This window comes from Bombus vancouverensis, chromosome 16 (genome assembly GCF_051014615.1).
Source record: "Bombus vancouverensis nearcticus chromosome 16, iyBomVanc1_principal, whole genome shotgun sequence".
NCBI classification, from domain to species: domain Eukaryota; kingdom Metazoa; phylum Arthropoda; class Insecta; order Hymenoptera; family Apidae; genus Bombus; species Bombus vancouverensis.
Genome location: NC_134926.1, coordinates 9,764,844 through 9,789,019, shown reverse-complemented (window position 1 = coordinate 9,789,019; position 24,176 = coordinate 9,764,844). Strand labels below are relative to the sequence as shown.

General features: G+C 37.0%; 1 protein-coding gene and 1 long non-coding RNA gene across 25 annotated transcripts in view; one reads left to right on the top strand and one right to left on the bottom strand.

Annotated features, from left to right (window-relative positions):
* dnc (phosphodiesterase dunce) overlaps nt 1-24,176 on the bottom strand; it is a 396,997-nt gene that overhangs the window by 51,718 nt on the left and 321,103 nt on the right. The window contains exons 1-2 of one of the 23 annotated variants that reach the window (XM_033340662.2): nt 19,466-19,947; nt 5,302-6,138 (exon numbers count right to left, since the gene is read on the bottom strand). The exons of 21 other annotated variants lie outside the window; for them this stretch is intronic. In XM_033340662.2, coding sequence (XP_033196553.1) covers nt 5,302-5,522 — 221 coding nt within the window. In that variant the 5' untranslated portion in view covers nt 5,523-6,138; nt 19,466-19,947. Of the gene's footprint in view, nt 1-5,301; nt 6,139-19,465; nt 19,948-24,176 lie in introns of those variants that run through there. One more of the 23 variants, XM_076625397.1, reaches the window with a different exon arrangement.
* Nucleotides 20,640-23,940, top strand: LOC143303729 (uncharacterized). Of its 2 annotated transcripts, XR_013060330.1 has the most exons (4): nt 20,640-20,861; nt 20,945-21,037; nt 21,121-22,044; nt 23,165-23,940. It is a non-coding gene; the product is annotated as an uncharacterized LOC143303729 (long non-coding RNA). The 2 variants fall into 2 exon arrangements; XR_013060329.1 differs by having other exon boundaries at nt 20,945-22,044.

The window sequence follows — 24,176 nt, the reverse complement described above, 5'->3', positions numbered from 1 at the left end:
AATCAACTCAATCTGTGCAATCCAGAAGAAACTGGGTTGCCGCTAAACATCCCTCTGCTAAAAGACTGCGGGAGATCCGTAAGATTTTGGCCCAAGCCTCGCTGAATCCACCCTCGAACAAAGGGAATCGCGTCACGTAAACGGCCTGCTGTTTGGGTTTTTCGAAGCTGGCCATTAAAAGTAGACGAGAAACGCCTCGATCCGTGGCAAGAATCCCCAGGCTTATCCGTATTTATTCGATTCGAGCGGCTGAATCGGTGCCAGGCTCGCGAAATTGATGAGACCAGGGGATGGTTTCTGGGTCAACGCGTGCCACGACTGCTCAGCACGGTAAATACCGGTCGTGTCTTTACCACAGAAACGATTTTTGATGTTTGTAAATGCTGGACAGAAGCTAGCAGACGTTAGGTTGGATTAGATCGCTGTGAATATTCTATCTAGCTTCCTCTGCATTCTCGCCAGTTTCTCTTTGCAAGTTTGTTTTTTAATTACGAGGGAAGGTCCCCGAACATTATGAAACTTTAGGGATTTGTAGAGGATATATAGGCATGTGTTACGCAATTTTCTTTCGCCGACCAAATTCCCTCCAAGGGGATGAAACACATCCCTGAAGATCCGGCTATTTTCCCATTTCACGTCGTAACTCGCTGCCTGTAAGAGATGGGGGAAAAGTTCTCAGGCAAAAGTTACTTCTTTTAATTATTACTCTCGTTTGGTAGAGAATTTATCAATGTTACAGCCGGATCTTCAGGGGTCAATTTCACCTACTTAGAGTGAATTTGGGCAGCAGAACAGAGTGCGTGACACGTACCTATATATTCTCTGCGTATCCCCCAAGTTTTATAACTTTTCGAATTTACTGGTTTTGGGTTTCTTCGTGTTAGGAGGTTACTCCTACGTTGCAAGGTTGTTGTACAGTGAAAATTTTAGAACGAACATTTTTACAGTGGAAGATACTGTTTGAATTGAAACGTATACATATATGCGTGTTTATAAATTTTTGGTCCATTTTTCGCTATACACGGACATATTTAAAAATAAAATCCATATGTACCGTGCATCAAATTCTTAAAGTATTTGTATTTTCGACCGATCGTGGGGAGACGCGATCGAGAGGAAGCGCGTCAACGGGAGTCGTAAATTCCCGTTACGATTCTAAGAATCGACACCGCGAATCGATCGATCCGCACGCGTACCGAGCGAAAATTCAAAGTCGATTTTCTCGAAAACAAAGCCTCGAACGAAAAATTGTTATTCTATATTTTCGACTTCTTTTTTCGCGTAGAATCACCCCCTTTCAGCTTGTACCACCAGTTACCAACCACCCTGCATAATTACCAGCTGTTTTGTAATTTCTAAGAGCGAACAATAAACCTAAGGACCTTTCAAGTATCGACTATAAACCGAAAATATTTGCAGAATTAATGGTTTCAATAAGATTGAGTTTATGGCGGGGCCTTAGGTTTGTTAAGGGTGTACATAACCTATTTCTTAGATATTAAAAACTGATAAATTATATTTATCCATATTATCGAGCTCTTCTGATATTTTCTTTTCAAAAAATATTTCTCCTTTGTTCACGCCCAAAACCATTTTTCATCCATCTTATATTTTTATTTTACTTGTCCCGTAAACGCTGGAAATTTAGAAAGGAGTGCAATTTCGAGGGCGGGCACATTTTCGAAAAAAGAAATAGAAGAAGAGGTCAGAAACAAAAAATGTGGACGATGAGAAACAAGAGAGGGCAGGAAGCAGCAAAGTGCCGAAAAAAGAGCAGAAAAAGGAAAATCGTTTTTTTTTTAAAAGAATCTCAACTGGGTCAGCCTACAAAAAGGCATGTTTCATAGCGAACAACACTTGGACGCTCGCAACGTCTTTTCTATCTTCATTTTCCTCGTGAATCTCTAATTAAAACTGTTTACAGCGGTTTATCTTCCATGTAGGAAATTCTTGTTCGAAGAATTTCGAAATAAAAATTAAAATCAAGGGAGAAAAATTGAAAAATAGATTTTTCTTAAATATATGTTACACAAAAATACTTCAGACTGCAATTGCGATTTTTTCAAAAATACTGTATATATATTACGTTACGTAGAGTATTCTTCATGCGTGAATATCTTTATTATTATTTTTCTGCAAAAGATAATCGCTATCTTTGCATTGCAATTTTTATCTTCCTTTCTGAGTAACGTATCATTTGTCGATGTTGTGTCACCAGATCGGCGAGGTAAAATTACTTTCTGATTCGAATCTAGGAAATCTGGGATATGATTGACGGACGAGCCAAGCCGTTCCGTTACGTAAGCTTCGAACAACTCTCTTCGTCTTTGTAATTAATTTAAGATAAATCGAAATTTCCTTTCGAAATAAAATAAATGTATGCATAGTAAATTATATAAATTATTTTAGAATAAATGTATAAATATATTTTAACGATCGTGTCAATATAAATAGAATCGGTCAGAAGTATTATATAGAATTTCCAAAAGTATTCTAAATATATTTCTAAAAATTAAATTAATTCAAAAAATTGTTATCTTATATTCGACTGCTAAAGAGAGTGAAAAATGAGAATATTATTTCACCTCGATTACGCACTGTCCTCATCTTTCAAATTACAGTTGTAGTGATAAAAGAATTCAAGCCGGTTTTAATTCTGCGCAGGTGAAAATCTCATTTTCGAATGATAGCGTTTGATTAATCGAAGACAATAATTCGATTGCACGGTGAAGCTGGTTTTAATGGAAGCGTGATTAACGAATCAGTCGCAATTTCCATTTCATTCAGGACAAATGAAGGGGAAGACTTTCCCGAAGATTAAACTGTATTCGAGTAAAATCGTTTAAATCATCGATCGCCGCTATGCATTCGAAATTGACTAAAATTTGACTTTGCAGAAATTTATCAATTTTATTGCGCTAAGAATATCGTAGAAGACTGATAATTTAGGCAATGTACAAATATTTACAAAATTGTTTTCATATTTTGAATTTATTTATTTTGCAAACAAACGGAAACGAAACAGATTTAGAAAGGCAAGATCGTGCAAATCTGAATGAGGTTCTGGCTTACTTCCAACGCGCAGATTTATGTATCATACGTGACAGTCATTCGCCTGATTCATTATGCAGATACATCAGTCCGATAAGCGAGCGACTAGTAAGCATTCGTGAATCGATTCTTTGAACATTAGCCAATTATTTCAATCCGTTTTTGCGTAATTCCGAATATTTTGGACCCGATCCTGGGTGTGTTTTTTCTCCAAAAACTATGCTGTTATTTAAAAAGTATGAAAAAATACAACTCAAAGATCTAAGAATAACACCTTGATCGATAAGATGATTTTCATTAAAATTTATTAAAATATTATTTTAATAAGTTCGATTTCGTTGGAAATTCAATTTGTGTATTAGAAAAATCGATAAAGCGCTATCTAAGTAACATTGATCGCAATCGATATTTCTTACATAATGTAAACGTGTTGTTTTATACCATAAAATTACATTTAACTCGTACTTTCCAAAACATCTGTTAAGATAACAGCGATTATGATCGCGACAAATTGAGTATCTTTATCACCGTGGGATTATCGATTTATCTAATCGAGTAAACTTCGTGTGAATATCGTTTTGTAACATTTTGGATAAAAAATTAGCGTCAATTATAATCCAATCAGCCTTCAAGAGTCGTTGATCAAAATTAGATCAAGCTTAATCGTCTTCCAACGATCGTTCATCAGTGCCTCGTTATCCGTGAGTTAATGCGAATTATAAAGCAATTAATTGCGAAAAGTCGATCGCGCTTGTTACGTTAACTTTCGATCATCGATAAATAAACGTTTCCGATATTGATCGATCTATGTACCTTAATCTGGATCAACGAATGGATCCGAGAAAATATAGTAAATCCTCATAGATATCTCGGAATCTTTACCTAAGTGTTCTTTGAAAAATTTTCTTGAACTGCGTCTCATATTGCGACTTTTTGAATCCTTTTATTCGCATTGAGACATTCGCTTTACTATGGATAGTTAAGAAACAAGCAAAAGACAATTGGAATCTCTGATTGAGCTTCCTAATCTCGATTCACGGAATCATCTGCACACGATCAGGCTTTTATCCATCGTAAGTCTATCAATTCCGTAATTTTTTTAGCATTTCTATAGATTTGTCTACTTAGGGATTATTTTGAATTGCGTTTCGTGTCAAGTATTCGATTAGTAATATTAATTCATAGACAACATTGCCTAGTTCAGTTTCCTAGAATTGACTACACTTTGCAAAGTCCCTAGATTAAATTTCTAGAAAAAAAACTTCCTACTAAGCACTTTAGCCTATTTATGATAATCTATAGACTGAATTTTCTACAACCGAACCTTTCAGAGAACTAAACTCTACTAACTGAATAATGAATCTCGATAATCAACAAATTTATAATTTATCTCATCCTCTTTCGCCCATCATCGGCTAAATCCTTCCAAAGCTTAAATGCCTCGTATACTGCAAGAAAATTAATAATATTAGTTCTGCCATTACAGTCTCTAAACTCAGTTTCCTAACGTACATAATCTCAAAGGCTAAGCACGTCTAATCTCCCAACGGTATATTAGTGGCAAAAATTTCCAAACCATATTGAACAATTTCCCCAACTTCGTCGTGCTTACACTATTCAATAGTATGAATAGCATTAAAATCCTCGATACGCAATTTTAACTAGTTATATTCGTACTATTAAGTAGTATATTTTTAATATTTTGTATACTTCGATACAATGTGGATATACCGTTGTGCATCTTCGAATTTTCCATAAACGTGTCAAAATCGGTAATCGGTTCATCAGCGATGATTTACATCGACTCTAGGGAGTCTCGCGAAAGTCCCTAGCACCAAAAATCTACTCATCAGCAGTGATTTACGCAGTCTCTAGAAAGCCCCCATAAAGTCCCTAGAATCCACAGTCTGCTCATCAACAGCTATTTACGTAGATTCTAGAAAGTCTCTAGTGTGTCTCTAGAAGCTTCTAATCCGAACATCGATCTCGATTCGACAGGTTAGCAGCAGTGATAATCATCGACTCTAGGAAGTCTTGCGAAAGTCCCTAGCACCAAAAATCTACTCATCAGCAGCGATTTACGCAGTCTCTAGAAACCACCCCTCGAAAGTCCCTAGAATCCACAGTCTGCTCATCAACAGCTATTTACGTAGATTCTAGAAAGTCTTTAGAGTGTCTCTAGAAGCTTCTAATCCGAACATCGATCTCGATTCGACAGGTTAGCAACTGTGATAATCATCGTCCACTTACAAGTCTCTCTTTGGCGATGACTCGAGGCACTGTTCCCAGAACACAGCCTTCCTGGACGGTCGCATCCGCAGAGCGCAAGCAGATCGAGTGCGAGGAAGCCCTGCAGACATCGTTATGACCCCTCCACCGGCCAGGGACGGGGAACTCATTCCACCGCCGCATCTTTTTAGGCCGCCAGTGGACGTTGGGGAGTCCATTAAGCCTCCGCTAGACCCAGACATCGTTAGATCCTCTTGCTGTGCGCCTTCAACCACATATCAACTCGTTGCTCGCTTGGTCTCTTCCGTTTTGGATCATGGCAGGTGGTAAATAGTCTTACAGTCGGTTCAGCAAGTGGTTATAGATGATCGAAGTGGTATAATTAGGCGATGTACGTCCTCATGAATGTAAATCTTGGCTCTTCGTAGGTGTCATTAACTGTGGGAGCTTTCGTTCTTGAAGTACAGTGGGTTGAAACGATTATGGGATCGTTAGGAGACACACAGCCTGATTACTGTGACTGAATTAAGAGACACGGTCGGTTTTGGCATGTGAAGTTAGGTTAAGGTTTAGCGTCTTATATACATTTGTTTCAATGCGTTCCTATTCTCGATTCCCTTTTTTAGTTATTCAATTGGGGAATTATTCGTATTGTAAAGTCTGCGAAGAACACTTTACAGCGAGGCCTATGTGGTGATGCACTTGTTGATCGAACTTTTATTTCGTAGATGTTCTTTTAAATTCACTTGGCACGTCATTAACGATTCATGGTTGACTATACACTTTCACAGACACGGTTCTCACAGAGGATATCACTGAATTGTCTGAATCGTAGTAATTGTCAAGATGTTGAAACACCTGGTACGAAAGGTATGAAAGATTTAATAACGTCGCAGCATGCATTTTTTATTTTCGCACCCCAATGTTATTTTAAATCTTATAGAACTACTGGCCAGAGTACTAAGACCGAAATTGAAGTTTCAGTTCTACTTCCTAGCTAAGATTGTTTATTCGTAAGAAATGAGCTGTTACGCTAACTTCTAGCACTCTAACTTCTCAGCAGAGGCGCGTTTCTTTTTTAAAGAAAACTGAGGCAATCTTCTAACTATGGAATTCTCGTTGAAACTAAATATGAGTGAAATATGAACTCTCACGGCAACCGTGACGTTCTAACTTTTTAGCAGAGGCATATTCCTTGCTCTTTTAAAGAAAACTAAAGCACTTTTTAGTGTACTCTTCCGAAGAAGATTCCACTGTTTAAAACTCATTTGTTCAGAATTGCCGAACTGAACATATTTTTAACAAAAGTATCAGAATCTTCTTTTAACGAGGACATTCCACGCTGTATCTACAAAACCCATAAAATAGTCATCAGACAAACCATGGAAACACCTACATTTCTTGCAATTACTAAGAACTATCTGACCTCTAAACTCCTTTAATCGACTGGAAACCAAAGCTTGCTCGATCAGGACTAAAACTTGCCCATCATCAGCATGACGACGACGAAGAAAGGTTTTCAATCCCGTAGGACTAACTAAACCGTTTCCTAAACAGCGACTTGTAACGATCGAAACTCGGCAACAATAGCGGACCAGACAGAACATCGTTCTATTTAACGATACATCGAATGAAGACCAAATACGGAACAGTTGAAGGAAGAGAAAAGAACGGTGGAACAAACGCTGAGACGAAATCAGGTTCAATCTTCTTGTTATTCAGGCTGGAGGTAGCAAACGAGGAGCAACTTGAATTTTTGTTTACTCACGCGGAGACTTCATTAGAACGATTGAATTTCAAAAGCCAGTCTGTTGAAAAGACGAGCGGGCGCCGCGACGCTTCTACAAATTGCGTGTCGTCTGAATTTCAGATTGTCGATGAAATTGCCGTCATTTGAAAATCATCCGGCCGCTCTACTTTTATGGAAACGAGGTAATTTAGTCCCCTTTGCCGCTATCAAATCGCGTTTTCAACGAGCCAGTTGCCTTTCTCAAACTGTCTTATACGCAAAGCAACGTATCTCTTTCGTCTTTGTTGTTTGTTCATTGTATCCACAGATTTATGATTTATGAGAGAGATAGTTTGACTCCTTTTCTTTTTTTTCTTTTTTTTTTTTTGCTATCAAATCGCGATTCTAAAGAACCAGTTATCCTTCTTCTTGCCTTCTCCTTTTACTTATACAGGGTGGTGGGTAACTGGTGGTACAAACGAAAAGGGAGTGATTCTACGCGAAAAAAGGAGTCGAAAATATAGAATAAAAATTTTTCGTTCGAGGCTTTGTTTTCGAGAAAATCGACTTTGAATTTTCGCTCGGTACGCGTGCGGTACGTTATAATGGATCTCACTGTAGATCGTTCTCTCGATGGAAAAATTAAAAAAAATTTTTTTATTCCATATTTTCGACTTCTTTTTTCGCGTAGAATCACCCTCTTTCCGCTTGCACCACCAGTTACCAACCACCCTGTATATCGTAACTATATACTTGATATCCATTCGTAAATATTACGATACTTGTGAAGGGCTAGACGAACTTTGGAAATCTTCAGAAATTTCTTAAAAGCTTTAGGAATGTTTATCTCCTATGATAACTTTAAGAATTTTCAAAATATACAAAGAAAATTGGGATTTATTGCTGAAATCTTTAAGAATTATTATTTTTTACGACAGTTGAAGTTACAAACAATTCATTCAACACGTTTAATGTTACGACGATAACTCCATCAATTTGACGCAATGAAAATTAATTTTCTTCTGTATTTATATCTATCAGATTTTTCTATCATTTTGAACGAAATATTTATTCATTACTGAACAACGAGGCAATTTTGCAGCAGCAGCCTGATGGGCTAACTGGGACAGCTTGACTAAATGAAACTAATTAATCCAAAGCTTCGTTGGCAAAGAGTCTCGTTATCTGCCAAACGATGCTACGATACTAAATCGAAACGTTGTCATTCGCCAGCTTTCGATTCCTAAATTTAACGAAGGTCCTTCGCCATGCAAGTAGCAATTTTGAAAACTAAATACGTTTGCATATTGTCCGCGATAAATCAAGAATTTTCAGCTCTTAAGTTAAACAAACTGCCCTGTAAATCGTCGATTTTAACGATGAGATGATACTCTTCCTTAAAAAAGAATCATCCAGAAGAAGGTTTCAAAGAAATTATTATGACGCGCCAACCGTGATTTAAAACTTTGCTGCGAGGAATTTAGAAAATAAAAAGTTAAGACGAAGCAGTAAATGAAATTGAAATACGAAATTAAAAGTACGATGAAAGTTTGAACGAAACGTAAACCTTTTTAAATCGGGCGAAATTTGTTTTTCTTCCTTGCGATATATCCGCGGAATTGATAGTAAATTTAAATACCGTTGAATAAGCAGAAAATCGAAGTTACGTTTACAATTTAAAGAAAGAAACGATCGAAGAGAAGATTCCACTTTGTCGTGTCATAAACGCCACTCTGATATTCTAGAACGAATGTCAAAGCTTCCGTAGTTTTGTGACGTGTAACAACGACGCAGAAGAGTATCGTATTCTCGGCGGGAGCTGCGTGTTTCGGTGAAACCGGAGAAGCCGAGAAATATCGCGCGCGGCGTTCGTATTGTACGAGGGGACAAACTTTCTTTGTTCTGCCTTATTTCGAATTCGGAACAGAGCCTCGCCGTATAGATAGTCGAACAGATAGTTCGACCAAACTTTGATTATGTTTGATCCCATTAGAATGCGGAATATTGTATTTGTTACGTGGAAGAAAGTATCACTGGTTGGACTATGGATGTTTACGCGTTTAAGATGTGTTGCAACGCGCAAGAGTATACAGGGTAGTTGGTAGTTGGTAAATAAAAAATTTTTTTTTTAATTTTTCCATCGAGAGAACGATATACAGTGAGATCCGCTATAACGTACCGGACGCGTACCGAGCGCAAATTCAAAGTCGATTTTCCCGAAAACAAAGCCTCGAACGACAAATTTTTATTCTATATTTTCGACTTCTTTTTTCGCGTAGAATCATCCCCTTTCCGCTTGTACCACCAGTTACCAGCCACCCTGTATACTTCCAACTCACTACACTTCGAACAGTTCTTATTAAACTGCCGATGTTTACGCAAATTCACATTTACGTACTGTTTCCTCCATGTAAATCGGGTGGCGTAAAGTTTTTCCGGGTAACATGGGGTGGCGAGTGGAAAATTGGAACATTATGTAAATTACGAGCGTTTCTGTAGATTGAAATTTCTCATAAATGTAGTTATCGCAAGTTAGTTGTTGTAAAATAGCAGATTCCCTAAGATTTATATTATTTCTGAATAAAGTTTCGTATTCCCAAAAATTCTATTCGATTAAAAAATTTCTCTCGTTGGAAAGGAATTGGAAAATACAACGGGTGATCGTAATATATGATATAATTTCGCAAAACGAATTTAAAATACAGCACGACTGGTTCGTATAACAATAACGAGCGAATAGCTTGCGAAACGAACATTAATTTCTTGCTTCTTCGATAATGCACGAAGGCCTAATTTCATCTACAATAGCCTGCTAAAGTTAAACAGCCGATGGTCTCGAGCTGGTCGATACTTTTTTATCAAACTGTCGGAAATGTACACGTAAACAGACAACAATATACAACGCATTCCAGCAACTGGTTTCACATACGATAAAATTAACTTCCGATGGCCAGGGAAAACCGGTATTCAACCATGTTACCCAGTGCATTTGTTTTCGAAGAAGTTTCGAGTGGAATTTCGAGTGGAAAAAAATAAATCGAGAATAGAAACCAGCGTAAGCAACGAACTCGCGTAAACATGGAATCATCGATCGATGGATCAACGAATTTTTAACATCGAATAACAACATTTTCATTCTTCAACTTATTGTATATTTATTTATCGTATGCAAATTTAATTTACATTCGATTCGTACGTCCTTAAGAAGCTTCAGACGCTATTTCTATCGTTTTTTCTTTCAACGAAAAAAAAGGAAAAAAAAATAGACGATTCTGAATAAATGGAAATTTTGTTACAATAAAAAAGTTATCGTTATAAACAGTACACGTTAACAAAAGCAAACTCCATAAATATTTGTACACATACGCAGCTATTTCTATGAAAAAATCTGTGGATAAACTTCTCGATAGTATCGTCTATATGGAACTGCACGATACAGCGATTTCAATGATCGAAGCTCTGTTGGATACCGTTAATTCAGTGGCCTGTGAATTCGTACGTACGTGTTATACGTGCTGTACGCGTCTATTTTCATGGAAATTTCGCGCGGTGTGAACAGCTAACGGATAAAACGCGTGGCCCTTTCAACAGACAGATTGAACAGGCGCGAGCCTTTTGAAATTTATGAAAGAACATAAAAATCAAAGGGAGTAATTAATCGAATTATTACACACGCGGTAATTTTCAGGGAATCGGAGAGGTGGAGATAGAGCGAATAAATTAAAGTGGAAACGTTTCACTTTTATTTATGAGAGAACGTGAAAATGGAAAAGAGCAATTCGTTGAATTTTTATAAAGAGGTCGGGATAAAGCGAGTAAATTAAAGTGAAAATGTTTTACTTCCATCGAAGGTGATGTTTACGATCAAAGAGTAGGAAATTTTCAATAGCCTTTTCAATCGGTTTCAACAGCACGACGTTCAATTAATATCCGTCAATCTTACTCGGAAAACAGAAAATACATAAGAAACGTAGTTTTTTAAACAATTCTGATTTCACGGTCTGAAGATTACAAGTCTTCTCAAACGAAATAATGGAAACTAAAACAACATCGTTTTTGTATTTTTCTATTGTCTTTAGTCCGTTGTTTATTTTTCCTTCTTCTCAACTATTTATCAAACAGTTCCAATCTCCAGTTACTGCAAACAAATCTATTTTCATCGAACCTTTACAATCCATTAATTTCTATCAGCTTTTTTTTCTCACAAATATTTATTTACATTTATTCCTCCATAGAAGTTATCGATTTCCCCCAAAATCGTCTTCTATTTTCCTTCGGTTTTTTAAAGCTATCCATCAAAATAGCCGAAATTGCTCAGTCAGCAAAAATGCATTCACCTTTCGTCCAATAAATCTGTCGATTTCCTCCACAAAGATAACTCGCCAACCTTTCGTTATATCTGTCCGTACATCGTCACCAATTTTTTCTAAAAATTCTCTCTCCTTTTGTCCTCCTTCGTCTATTTTCTCGTGCAAAAGAATTCCGTGAGTATCGGTGATTGATGACGTAAATATTATCGTATTTCCGTCACTGAATATCATGATTACTAAGAAAGTGACGACTCTCCAAAAACTCGAATTAAATAAATCAAGTTATTCGCGGCGGAAATTAAGTAGTAAGTAAGGACACGACTGATAAAATTCGGAATGGAATAAAAAAACCGTGTTAATACGCTTCAAGGATTGTCCACGAAATTCTTTACGTAAGGAATTCGTAACGCAATCGGCTGTCCTCGAGGAGCCGGTTGCTGGATCGCCAGTAAAAAGGAATCGAGAGGCTTCCGCTACGGTTCGATCGATTACAAAATCATCTCGTAACGCGTTTCTTTCTGCATCCAAGGGAAACCAGGGAGAGAACAAGAGAAGGCTGACCTTTCTCACTATTGACGTAATTCAAGAGGAATCTTCTCGGACTATTTTTCACGATCGTTCGATATCGACGTACAAACGCGTTTAAATCTATTTCCGATTATTCAGAGATACACGACACTCATAATGGTACTTCTGCGTCCAGTTTTCTTTCTTTTTTCTTTTCAATCAACGAAACGAATTGAACGAATTTCAATGAATTAAATGGCTCTTCAATTGTCTTTTTTTTTTTGTTAACTAGTGTAAAATAGGTTTAACGAAAAGAAATTTGCCGTGTAATTTTGTGTCAATTGGTATGCATCGACGATGTGTTCTTGAATTTTGCAATATATTTTCACTGACGTTACGATGACCGATAAAATTAATTTTATTCTTGCAATAGATATAGGGATTATTAAAAATATTCGCTCAAGTATAGTTATTGGTATCGATAGAAAAATGAATAGCGAGTATAGCAAAGCAAATTCCATGTGTAAATGATTATTTAATTATCGTGGTCGCAAAAAAATATGTAGGAAATATAGTAAACAAAATGTTGTCGTTTCTAAATTAGCGAAGATCTAATGAAATTCAGAAATTAGGTAAAATTCTAATTCGAGAAACGGAAGCAATATTTTCTCGGATATTTACTCAAGAATTGCCAACAAGTATGTAGTAGGAAGCAACAGTGGGTCAGGTGCTTTGTGAAGTTATATCGCCGCCAACTAGAATTACATAATGAGCATGATCTATTAGTATTTCGCGGCCAGCCAGAGCTTCGAAAATTTATCTAACATAGAATTCTCATTATCCACAAATGACACTTGAATGAATATTATTCGAATATTTGTTATGTTCGCGAAAGAAAATTGAAATATCATGAAAAATCAAGTATATAGAAAATGTACAATGGTCCAAGAGCAGGCATAATTATTGCGACATTTCCAATGATCTCGCTAATAAATGATTAAGTTGTTGAATCATCAAACTGGCTAATTCTTAAATTTTCACACTTTCCAAATTAGAAATTTTTTCTCGTCGAATATCGAGTCCAGAAAAAAAGCGAATTAATTCGTAATTTCACAATTTTTATCTGCCAAAATAATACGAAATCTGTCTTTTAAATACGAACTTCAAGTATCCCAAGGCACGATAAACGTGCACGCGCCGAAATCTTGCCGATATCAGCTCTTAACCTTAACCATTCTGATAACGTTTCACTCGTCCGTGTAGCTAAGATATCAGACGATTGTGCAAGAAATTTGATAAAATGCCAAATTTCTTCCTTGCTAGATTAAATTACCATTAAAACGCTATATACTGAAAAAAAAATATATACTAATAATAGAATACTAATAATTTAATAGTATAACGATATTACAATAATTTACTCTAACATCGTATCTAATATCACGAAATAAATTTGCGGAAACGTTCGATCTTTCCTCGAGTTAATTTCAAATCGAATCGCGCAAACCTATCGAAAGTCTGGTTTAGACCGTCTTCGCTTAGACCGTCCGTAGTTGAAACCATAAGCTTCTCTTACATCATCTTTCTCACTTTGCCATCTCTCGTCGAGCAGACACATTTTGTTATAGAAAATTAGGTCAAACTTGCGTATCGGCGTTTTCCGTTTAAACACCAGAGAAGCAGTGCCAAAGTTTCGACAGTTCGATTATCCTTTAATCCGATTCAATGGCTCGTATCAGCCATCGCGAACTTACAAAATGGATCCATCGATCAACTCGTTACTTCCGCGGAAATATTTGCTAGGGAAACGATTGGGAGGAAAAATTTGGTGGAAAATTCGTGGGAGGATTTCTTGGAATTTTGTAAAGAGAAATAAGAGACGCGCGATAAATCAGGTAGAATTAGAAGAATTTCATCGAATTTCCATAAATTCCGCGGAATTTTCCTTAATTCGTAGGAATCTCGCGGAATTTCGCGAAATTTCTAGAATTTTGTAAAATTTTGCCGCGAAATTCGACGGAATTTTCAAGCCACGATTCGCCAACGACTTAATCCGAAGACTATGGCAATTTATCCGAAGACTATGGCGAAGATTCGACGTTCACTGAGGAATTCAATGGAACTTAGACCGAGAAAGCAGGTTATTCGAAAACCTCGTTGGAAAATTCAATCGCAATTTTAATAAACGTTCCGCTTAACATAAAGCTGAGCGAGAAAGATTCAAAGTCGATAAATTACACAAAACTGCAGCAGAATAGACGGAAGAAACCGGTCGAGAAGTTCGTTTGAAACTTCATTGGAACACTCGTTCAAACACTTAATTAATTAAGAAAAATTGTAACTTCGCCGTTAAGTGAAATGACTCACGAATCAACTTAACGACGAACTATGGTCAGTCGTGAGAACATTCAAGCTGGGAACAGTGACGAAACACGACGTTGTCATTAACTTGACGCCACGGTCGACCGATAAACGACTCGCCTAACGCACGATAAATCTGATAGGGGAGCCAGAGATTAGGGGGATTGGAGTACCGCAAGAGTGCTCTGAACACAGGCTGATAATGCTTCGAGATACTGAAACCTGTTCCTATACCAATTTCATCACCATCTTCGCCGTGAAACTTCGTGTATTGGATCGAAGCTAGTGTTCTCCTGAAATATCTAAAATCCAACCTGTCTCCTACGACCGTTGTCTTTCTTATTTTTCCCTCTGTTTACGAGGCAAGAGAGACAAATAATTATTTCTCGTGAAAAAGATATCATTCGAAAGAAATTGTATTTCTCTTTGATTTCGGCGTTATTTTAGAATTAACTTTGCAATTAAACTTACACGTTTCTTGAACACTCGAAAAATATCGATCGTTGCAATGAAAATTAGGCCGGTGACGAAACGTTTTTCGTCTACTGCTAAGAAAGAGAAAGAAATCGTATGTATTGTTCATATATTGCTAAGGAAACCGAGAATCAGGGCAACATTGACAAACGAGCACGATTCTACACGAATTTTTCATTGCTTTTTGTAGTTTAACACGCGTGCTTTTCTGGTCAGTACGCCAACGTAATTTTGCTTTATCATGATAAATTCGAGCTACCGAAAAGTGCACGGTACGAATATATTTTTCCACTTGCGCCAATCAAAAATAATTCACAACCAACTTCCCTCTTGTTTATCCACCAATCTCGATAAAACTTTTCCTGAAATCATTTTCGCTCGTCGACAACTATCTCTCTCTCTCTCTGCTTATAAATGAAACTCGAGATATCATTATCAAATATATTAAATTTTCGAGTTTCGTCCTTGGCAATAAAAAAAATGAACGAGTTTAACATACATGCAGATTTTGTGACACTCGGTCCGTTTAATTCTTCGTTTATCTATACTCGATCGTAATTAATTCGGCAATTTAACCAAAGACACTCGCTTAAATCAGCAACTCTGTCGCACGATTTCGCAATCTAATAAAATTCCCCTTTCCCATTCATCAACAGCGGTAATTTAATAACCCAATAGCATTCAATAACCCGGTACATCTCTGCTCCTCTCATTTATTTTCACGACCTACTGTGTGACGCGCGATACCTGAATTTCACCGTACAACAACATTTGAACAGTTACACATGGACAACGATTATGTCCATATTTTCTGCCTTGCGTAAAACGTTTTGAAATTTCATTAGCACAGTAGCGAGACCGGACTGCTATTATTATGTTAAACAAATTTGAAGTTAATCGGAAAATGAACGTCGAAATCGCAAGATATTTATCGGAAGAAATTAACAAACTGTGAAAAATTCATCGAAAGGCTCGTGGAAACAAGAATTTCGAAAAGATTCGTTAAACGGCTTCTCGAAGAGGCTGCTGGATGAAAAATCCCACGAAAGTTACGGAAATTTCGAAGAAAAATGAATTTCTTGCTCGAAAGGACTAGCTGCGAATTATATTTGATCCGCGAAGCAGCAAATCTCAGAGAAAGAGCCGCAAAGTGTAATTATACCGAGTGGCCAAGCGAATCTCGCAACGTATCGAACCTGATGCAGTCGACAGCTACGTTACGACATTTTCACCGATGTACACGGATTCCATGGCCGTCGATTAATTTCGGCCGCAATTGACGACCCGGTCTAACCAGTCGTGCGACCATAAAGCACCAGGACTCGTATCCGCGTTCCGACGATCAATCGAGATCGAGCCCGTTGGAATGCTTTAACGCAGATGACACAGAATTTTCGTGGACTTCTTGGAATGTCAGGCAAAAGTCGGCTGTAATTGCAGGAAACTGGATGAAATAGTGGAAGATTTTCACGGAATTTGGCAATATCTGCCTGAAGTTTGATTACCTTGCCACGACTTTCTGAAATTACGTAGAATTTCGGGACATTTTGCCGAAATTCTTAGAATTTTATGGAAGTAGAAAAGTTGGCGGGATTTTGCGAAATTACTTAAAATTTTATAGGAATCCGTAGAATTTAGTGATAGTGATAGTGAAAAGATATGAAATGTCTGAATGTTTTGCAGAAATTTGTCGAGTTTTATAAAAATTACAAATTTTCTAGAACTTTGAGGATCTTCTTAAAATTTTGTAAAAATTTATAGAAATTCACAGAAATAGCTAGAAAATTTTACAGCACCGTGCCAAATGTTTGCGCGCACGCGCACGCTTCGTTTTCCTCGATTTGTGCGAAAATTGACGAAATTGTGTCAGATATTGCGCAATTTCAACGAGATATTCAGAGCTGCGCGCAATTATAAGAACTTGTGCGCTGTTTTAAAGACGATGTGATTAACTTTTGAAAAACTTTGTACAATTTTACGAAACTCGACGATATTTTGCCGAAATTCAAGCGATTTCAACAGCAACCTTGTCACAGCTTTCCACAACATCGAAATTGCGGTACGAAAAAGTTCATAAAATCTAAAATTCATTCGAGAGCATAGAATAAAATAACCAAAAGCAAAAAGAAAAATTGCATCAGTGGAATTTACACGAAAAATTGAGAACTGGGTTAGAATAATTCGAAAGAGCTTTGATATTAAATCCGTGCCATCTGCGAAAGCATTTATTACGCAGATCGTGTCGGAAATTCCAAAAATACAGCACATATTCCCATAAACTCTGCGAAATTTCTGTTTAATAATCCTGAAACCTTTGAAATTTACGCGAATCACCTTTCAATGTTCAGCCATCGAAATCGGATGTTATTTTTCGATTCTGCGTATATAGTGGCTACAAAAATTAACATTTGTATCACTGAATACTATTATAGTATCTCTACGATATCGTTATTACACTATACATCGCTATTATTTCATTTACATACCAATTAGTCCGATCCAATTGTAATAAATTAAATAAATTAGAAAAATGTAACAGATATTGCGACTTTGTATCTTGAATGTTAAATTTGTATAAAAATCAGAACAAATAAGAGGAAAAACGCTTGATGGGAGACTAAGTACGCGCATAAAAATTCTGCTTGTAGCCACTGCACGTTCGATCTCTCTCGATGCTGCATAATGTGTGAATTTTGCGAAAGTTTAACTCAGCGCGTTATACCTTTCATTATTTATGTACGTTTAACGATGTTTTTAACCTTTCGCTGCATTTTCTCACTCCGCGCAGCGCTACTTTTATTTTCTCTCTCTCTCTCTCTCTCTCTCTCGATTTATGTAACGACAGATATGAATGTTAATGCGCGTGCAGCGAATGCATATTTGATAGCAATTCGAACGAGAAAGAAAGAAAGAACGCCACGCATATGATTATAAATATTCAACGCTGTTTCAGGTCGCGTTCGTTGCATATTTATGAAACCTGTTTGGCTATTGCGAAAATCCGCCGTTCCCTCGAATTTAGACCATTGTTCCGCATATGTTTTTCCAGCAACGATATTCTACTCTGTTCTACGGCCGTTTCGTTTCCAACAGGTATTGGCCAATCCTCTCACTGAAAATTTTATTTCCAACATCTACGTAGATACGCTGCACGACCTGAATTTTATCGATGTATTAGATACAGAGATTCGAGAAAGTGTCGCGACGCTCGTATACATTTACGAACGTATTACGCGCGTTATAGTTCCGCGTTTTGAAAATTTCCTAGCACCGTTACGAAACATCAACATTATGTTAGCGTTGCTAATGTTTGCAAGAGATCTGAAAGCACACGTAGAAACTATAAAAGACATTTAGAGTGGAAATCGACTATCGATTCTATAGGACGCGAGAATGAACGACGAAATTTCGGATGATAAATATTGGAACATTTTCAATGATATTATGTTACCAGGAAACGCGCGAAACAAAGGATATCTCATTTGTACGTTCGAACAAATTTTCCAAAAATTTGAACTCGTTGAATTAAGTCGAAGTAATTCGATGTAAATTAATTGAATGGCGCGTTTATCGATGAAAATATTAAATTACCAAATTTTACCGATGGAAAGAGATTATGATTAACAAATGTGTTAATTGTACAGGTTGACGAGAATATAAAGCAAATTCCATCGTCGTAGTGTTCCTCGATTCACATACAGAAAGAGATCTGACCTAGGATACGTTCGATAATTCTGAAAATGGTAAACGTAACATTTCGTCAAATGTCGATCCAACGATATTACGTTCACATCTACGCTATTCGGTCTGTACAAACAGAGCATCTCCAATCATGATTGATTGACTGATCAATCTCTACAAATAGGGATTTCCAATTGGTAATTATCAGACGATCAAATTTCTCATGTCTGTAGTAGCATAATATCCTGCAGGATATTAATGTCACGAATGTTAATTTTCTAATCGTTTCTTGACCAATTTTTTCCTAATTACGTAATAGTCGATGATCATTGATACGAAAAAACCTGGGCTAATTTTGAAGTAGTCAATGGTATTATAGTTCGCCAAAGATCATTCCAAATAAACTATAGCACATTTGTAGATAGCCTGCTCAATTTATAAATAACGACTTGAACGTTCTGAAATAACGCGACGATGCGTTGCAAAATACAACACGCTCTTCGTTCTTCGTATGAAAAATTGCAGATCTTCGAACAATCTAAATTTATTCCTACAGATACCGTGATACAACCTTCAAAAGCAGAAAAATCAAATCAAATTTCTTCGAATAATTGTTCAAACAGCGAAAATCCAGTCCACGTCATCAAACTCGCGTGAATAGTATAACGCAATTTCTAATATCCGAAAAATGAGAAACTTGTATTTTTAGCTTGATGCACAAAATCATTCCCGCGTTTCCTATAAAAAGAAGATTGCAGATTCTCGAATAACCTAGATCCAATCTCCGTTATCCGAATCTTTTCGATCATGCATAGATATCATCAGCAGGATCTTCGAAATCACGAGAACCGCAAGAAAAATCAATCTCCTCTACTCCGCTAATTGCTAACTTTCATCTGCGAAACCATTCTCGTCCTTTCTACAAACGAAAGAACGAAGAATCTGTCAACTGAAATCCAGTTCACGTTATCAAACTCCATAAATACGACACTCCAAAGTCACTGAAAATCAAATTAAATATCAATCTCTCTCTCTCAATGCCCGATTCTGCCATAGAACATCATTCTCGTCCTTGTTACGAGGAAGAGAAAAGAAAAAGAAAAAAGATAGAAAATCCTCAAACCTAGATCCAGTTCGCGTTATCAAATCCCATAAATAGGACGTAACACGACCTCGAAAATCGAAAAGATCGCGTTAGAAAGCCATTTGGCAAATCCCGAAATCCCCGAAATCCCCCATCTTCATCTTTCACACGTCCCAAGCAAAACACCACCGTAAGAAAAAGATCACACCATCGCGCAACGTGAACGTTAGCGAGCTTCGCTGCACGATCAACCGTGTCCCCGTCAGGCTCGTTGATCACGGAATGACCGCGAGGTTGCTTGGAAGGCGGTTGAAAATCAATTGGAAACTGCGTCGTTCGCGCGATCCAAAGCAGCAGGGACAGTTTCAAGGACGACTGTACGTGGCGCGGATCGATCGAACACGCTTGATCGGTCGATCGAATGTCGTATGGAGGCGCGTTACGCGTACACAGGAAGCGGAAACGGAGCGTTTGATTCACGTGACGGGAACGCTGGGTGCACTGGCGTTGTCGGATACCTCGTGTTCGTCGCGACGTCCAACTGGCCAGGCTGATCTGCTTTCGCCGAGATTTCACCGCCAGGCTTAGGGGAAGGGGCGCGATTTGCGCGGGAAACTTGCGCGCCGAGAACCACCACTTGTGTCTGTCCCTCTTTCTCCCACTCTTTGATGCTGGCTTTCGTTTGATCTTTTACTCGTGGAATCTTTTTTATCATCCTGGTTTTACTCGAGGACTTACAGTATCGTGTACACGTTCGAGTCTGCGTATCAAACTTATCGAGACCAATTTTTCACGATGACTACGGTAACCTATAACTTCGTATATGGTTTGTTGAAACTCGAAGGAAGAAGCGATTGTAAAGGAACATGTTGGACTACTCTTATCATGGAATCGTATGTAACTACAAGTTTTGGTGACATGTCTTGGACTATGCTACGTATTAATCTCGTAGAAACCTGGGTTTCCTTTTTTATAGTGGCTAGAGTAACATAATGGTTTGGTAACTATGATTCGTTGAAATTTGAAAGAAGAAGCGGTTGAAAAGGAACATGTTGAACTACTCTTATCATGGAATCGTATGTAACTACAAGTTTTGGTGACATGTCTTGGACTATGCTACGTATTAATCTCGTAGAAACCTGGGTTTCCTTTTTTATAGTGGCTAGAGTAACATAATGGTTTGGTAACTATGATTCGTTGAAAGAAGAAGCGATTGAAAAGGAACATGTTGGACTACTCTTATCATGGAATCGTATGTAACTATAAGTTTTGGTGACATGTCTTGGACTATGCTACGTATTAATCTCGTAGAAACCTGGGTTTCCTTTTTTATAGTGGCTAGAGTAACATAATGGTTTGGTAACTATGATTCGTTGAAATTTGAAAGAAGAAGCGGTTGAAAAGGAACATGTTGGACTACTCTTATCATGGAATCGTATGTAACTACAAGTTTTGGTGACATGTCTTGGACTATGCTACGTATTAATCTCGTAGAAACGTGGTTTTCCTTTTTTATAGTGGCTAGAGTAACATAATGGTTTGGTAACTATGATTCGTTGAAAGAAGAAGCGATTGAAAAGGAACATGTTGGACTACTCTTATCATGGAATCGTATGTAACTACAAGTTTTGGTGACATGTCTTGGACTATGCTACGTATTAATCTCGTAGAAACCTGGGTTTCCTTTTTTATAGTGGCTAGAGTAACATAATGGTTTGGTAACTATGATTCGTTGAAATTTGAAAGAAGAAGCGGTTGAAAAGGAACATGTTGGACTACTCTTATCGTGGAATCGTATGTAACTATAAGTTTTGGTGACATGTCTTGGACTATGCTACGTATTAATCTCGTAGAAACGTGGTTTCCCTTTTTTTATAGTAGCCAGAGTAACATAATGGTTTGGACTGTGATTCGTTGAAATTTGAAAGAAGAAGCGGTTGAAAAGGAACATGTTGGACTACTCTTATCGTGGAATCGTATGTAACTACAAGTTTTGGTGACATGTCTTGGACTATGCTACGTATTAATCTCGTAGAAACCTGGGTTTCCTTTTTTATAGTGGCTAGAGTAACATAATGGTTTGGTAACTATGATTCGTTGAAATTTGAAAGAAGAAGCGGTTGAAAAGGAACATGTTGGACTACTCTTATCATGGAATCGTATGTAACTATAAGTTTTGGTGACATGTCTTGGACTATGCTACGTATTAATCTCGTAGAAACGTGGTTTTCCTTTTTTTATAGTGGCTAGAGTAACATAATGGTTTGGTAACTATGATTCGTTGAAATTTGAAAGAAAAAGCGGTTGAAAAGGAACATGTTGGACTACTCTTATCATGGAATCGTATGTAACTATAAGTTTTGATGACATGTCTTGGACTATGCTACGTATTAATCTCGTAGAAACGTGGTTTTCCTTTTTTTATAGTAGCCAGAGTAACATAATGGTTTGGACTGTGATTCGTTGAAATTTGAAAGAAAAAGCGATTGTAAAGGAACATGTTGGACTACTCTTATTATGGAATCGTGGAATCGTATATGAAATGGACTGTAGGCGTCAGTGATATGTGTTAAACTGTACATGAATCTTTTAGAGATGGCTTTCCAATAGCGACTACGGTAACGTAATAACTTGCACTGTAATTTATCGAAGTCTGAAAGACGAAGTTATCAAAAATGAATATTTTAACGGTCGATAATCGAACGTGAAAATAAATTCAACGTCATTTGTAAGTGGCAAATTTTTACTAGTTTTTCTTTAGCATCTTTGTGCTGCTGATCGGATGATTTTAAAAAGTTTAATTATTTATTTATTCCTGTTCCGTTTACTATTCTACAAGGGACTTTAGTACAATTTCTATCACAGTGTATACTGTACAATGATAAGCAAGTTCTCGTTAACATTTTTAACATGGACATGAACATTTATCGCGTTATTATTCTTGACGTAACTGTTTCGCCCCCCAAGGACGTGTAAAATATGGAGGAAAGTTGTCGAAGAGAAAGAAAATAAAGCGGAATAAAGTAAAAGTTAAGTATATGTACACTGTGGTGTCGTATTATTGTAACGAAGGATTCTCAGAGAGTTAGGGAAAATCGTGAAAGCGGCACAGTGGACGAAGCTGACGAAAAAAACGTAAAAATACTGCGACATGGACGAGGAAGAAATGTTCTTGGGACAGAAATGGGGGAATCCCTCGGAAAGCCTCGACTTACCGAGAAACATCATTTCTGTATAAAAACACCAATTTTAGACGAGGACAATTGGATTTCAGAACTAAAGCCACGGAAATCAAATCTGTTGGCTCGCCCAGTGCTCCTAAAGTCCCCTGTAGAATATTAAACGGAACGTAAAGAAATAAATAATCAAATTTAAAAAATTCTCTGATAACCGGCACAAAGACGCTAAAGAAAAAGTAGATCAAAATTTGCCTGTTGCAGATGACGTTGAATTTATTTTCACGTTTGATCATCGATCGTTAAAGGTTAAAGTTAAAAAATGTATATTCATTCGTTGACCTGTTTGTAAGGCTAGATCCATTGGATATGGAAAACAGATTACTTTGAGAGTGTAAAGAAGGACGATAATTATTTTCTACGCTAAAAAGAAAAAGAGTAATCTATTTTCTAATTGATTTATACAGATAAATGTCCCTACGATATTCTAACAAAATTGTCGAATCGTAATAAAAATTCTCTCGCTCTCTTTAAATTCTAAATCGCTAGACATTTATTGCAGGAAGTTCGTTGCGAAACGTGAATTTAAGTTTCGAAGAACGTGGTATAAAGGTTGAAATATTTCAAGCTCGAACTATCCAGTTCAGAGTCGATGAATTTCCGCTGGCGAATAAATCGAGAAAAAGATTGGAAATTATAGACAGACTATCGATTATTGCCGAAAATAATCAAAGGCCAAGAATACGGAAGATAATATTTCAAGCCGGACGCTAAATCAACCTTCTACGTTTGTTCGTCGCTTTCTGTAAATGGGAAAAGTAAAGGAAATGAATAAACGAGCTTCGTACGAGAAAACGTGACGAGCGGACGCCAAGATAAACGTAAATGATCACTCGATAGCTTGCGAGGAACGAGCAGGATGTATAAAAACATGGAATTTCTTGAAAAAACGTTTGATCCAACAATCGGTAACTCGATATGTATAGATATATTTGAAGAAACACTTGATAACACGAAATAATTTATACTTTGTTTCAACTCGAGTCCAATCTGCTCATAAATTAGAATAATAAATCGCAAGAATAAATTTTCATAAATCGGAATATAGTATTTCTTAATAGTCATTCCGTACTTTGTGTTTGCAATATTTCGCAAAACTAATTTCCATTTTTCTTATTGTGCAACAGTTAATTCCGGTCATTGATTTATCGGTCTTCTTCGTTTCCAAAAATTCGAAGAAATTTAATCCAAAGTATAATTATTGCCGCCATAATTTGGAATTAAATCACCGATCCAACACGATCTATCCTGCCGACTATATTTGGAATATTTCACAGAATTGATTTTCATTCTTCAACGGTTGTACAACGGTTAACTCTGATCGATATCTGATTCTCGTTTCTAAAAATTCTAAGAAATTCGTACGATAAATTGCCGTAATTTATTCATTCCACAGACATTATAACGTCAGAATTAATTCCAAAGAACAATTACTTTATAATTGGAAATTAAACCAGCAATTTAACGTAGCTTGTTATAGTCTTCGCTGACACACCTTTTACTTTCTCGCTTTA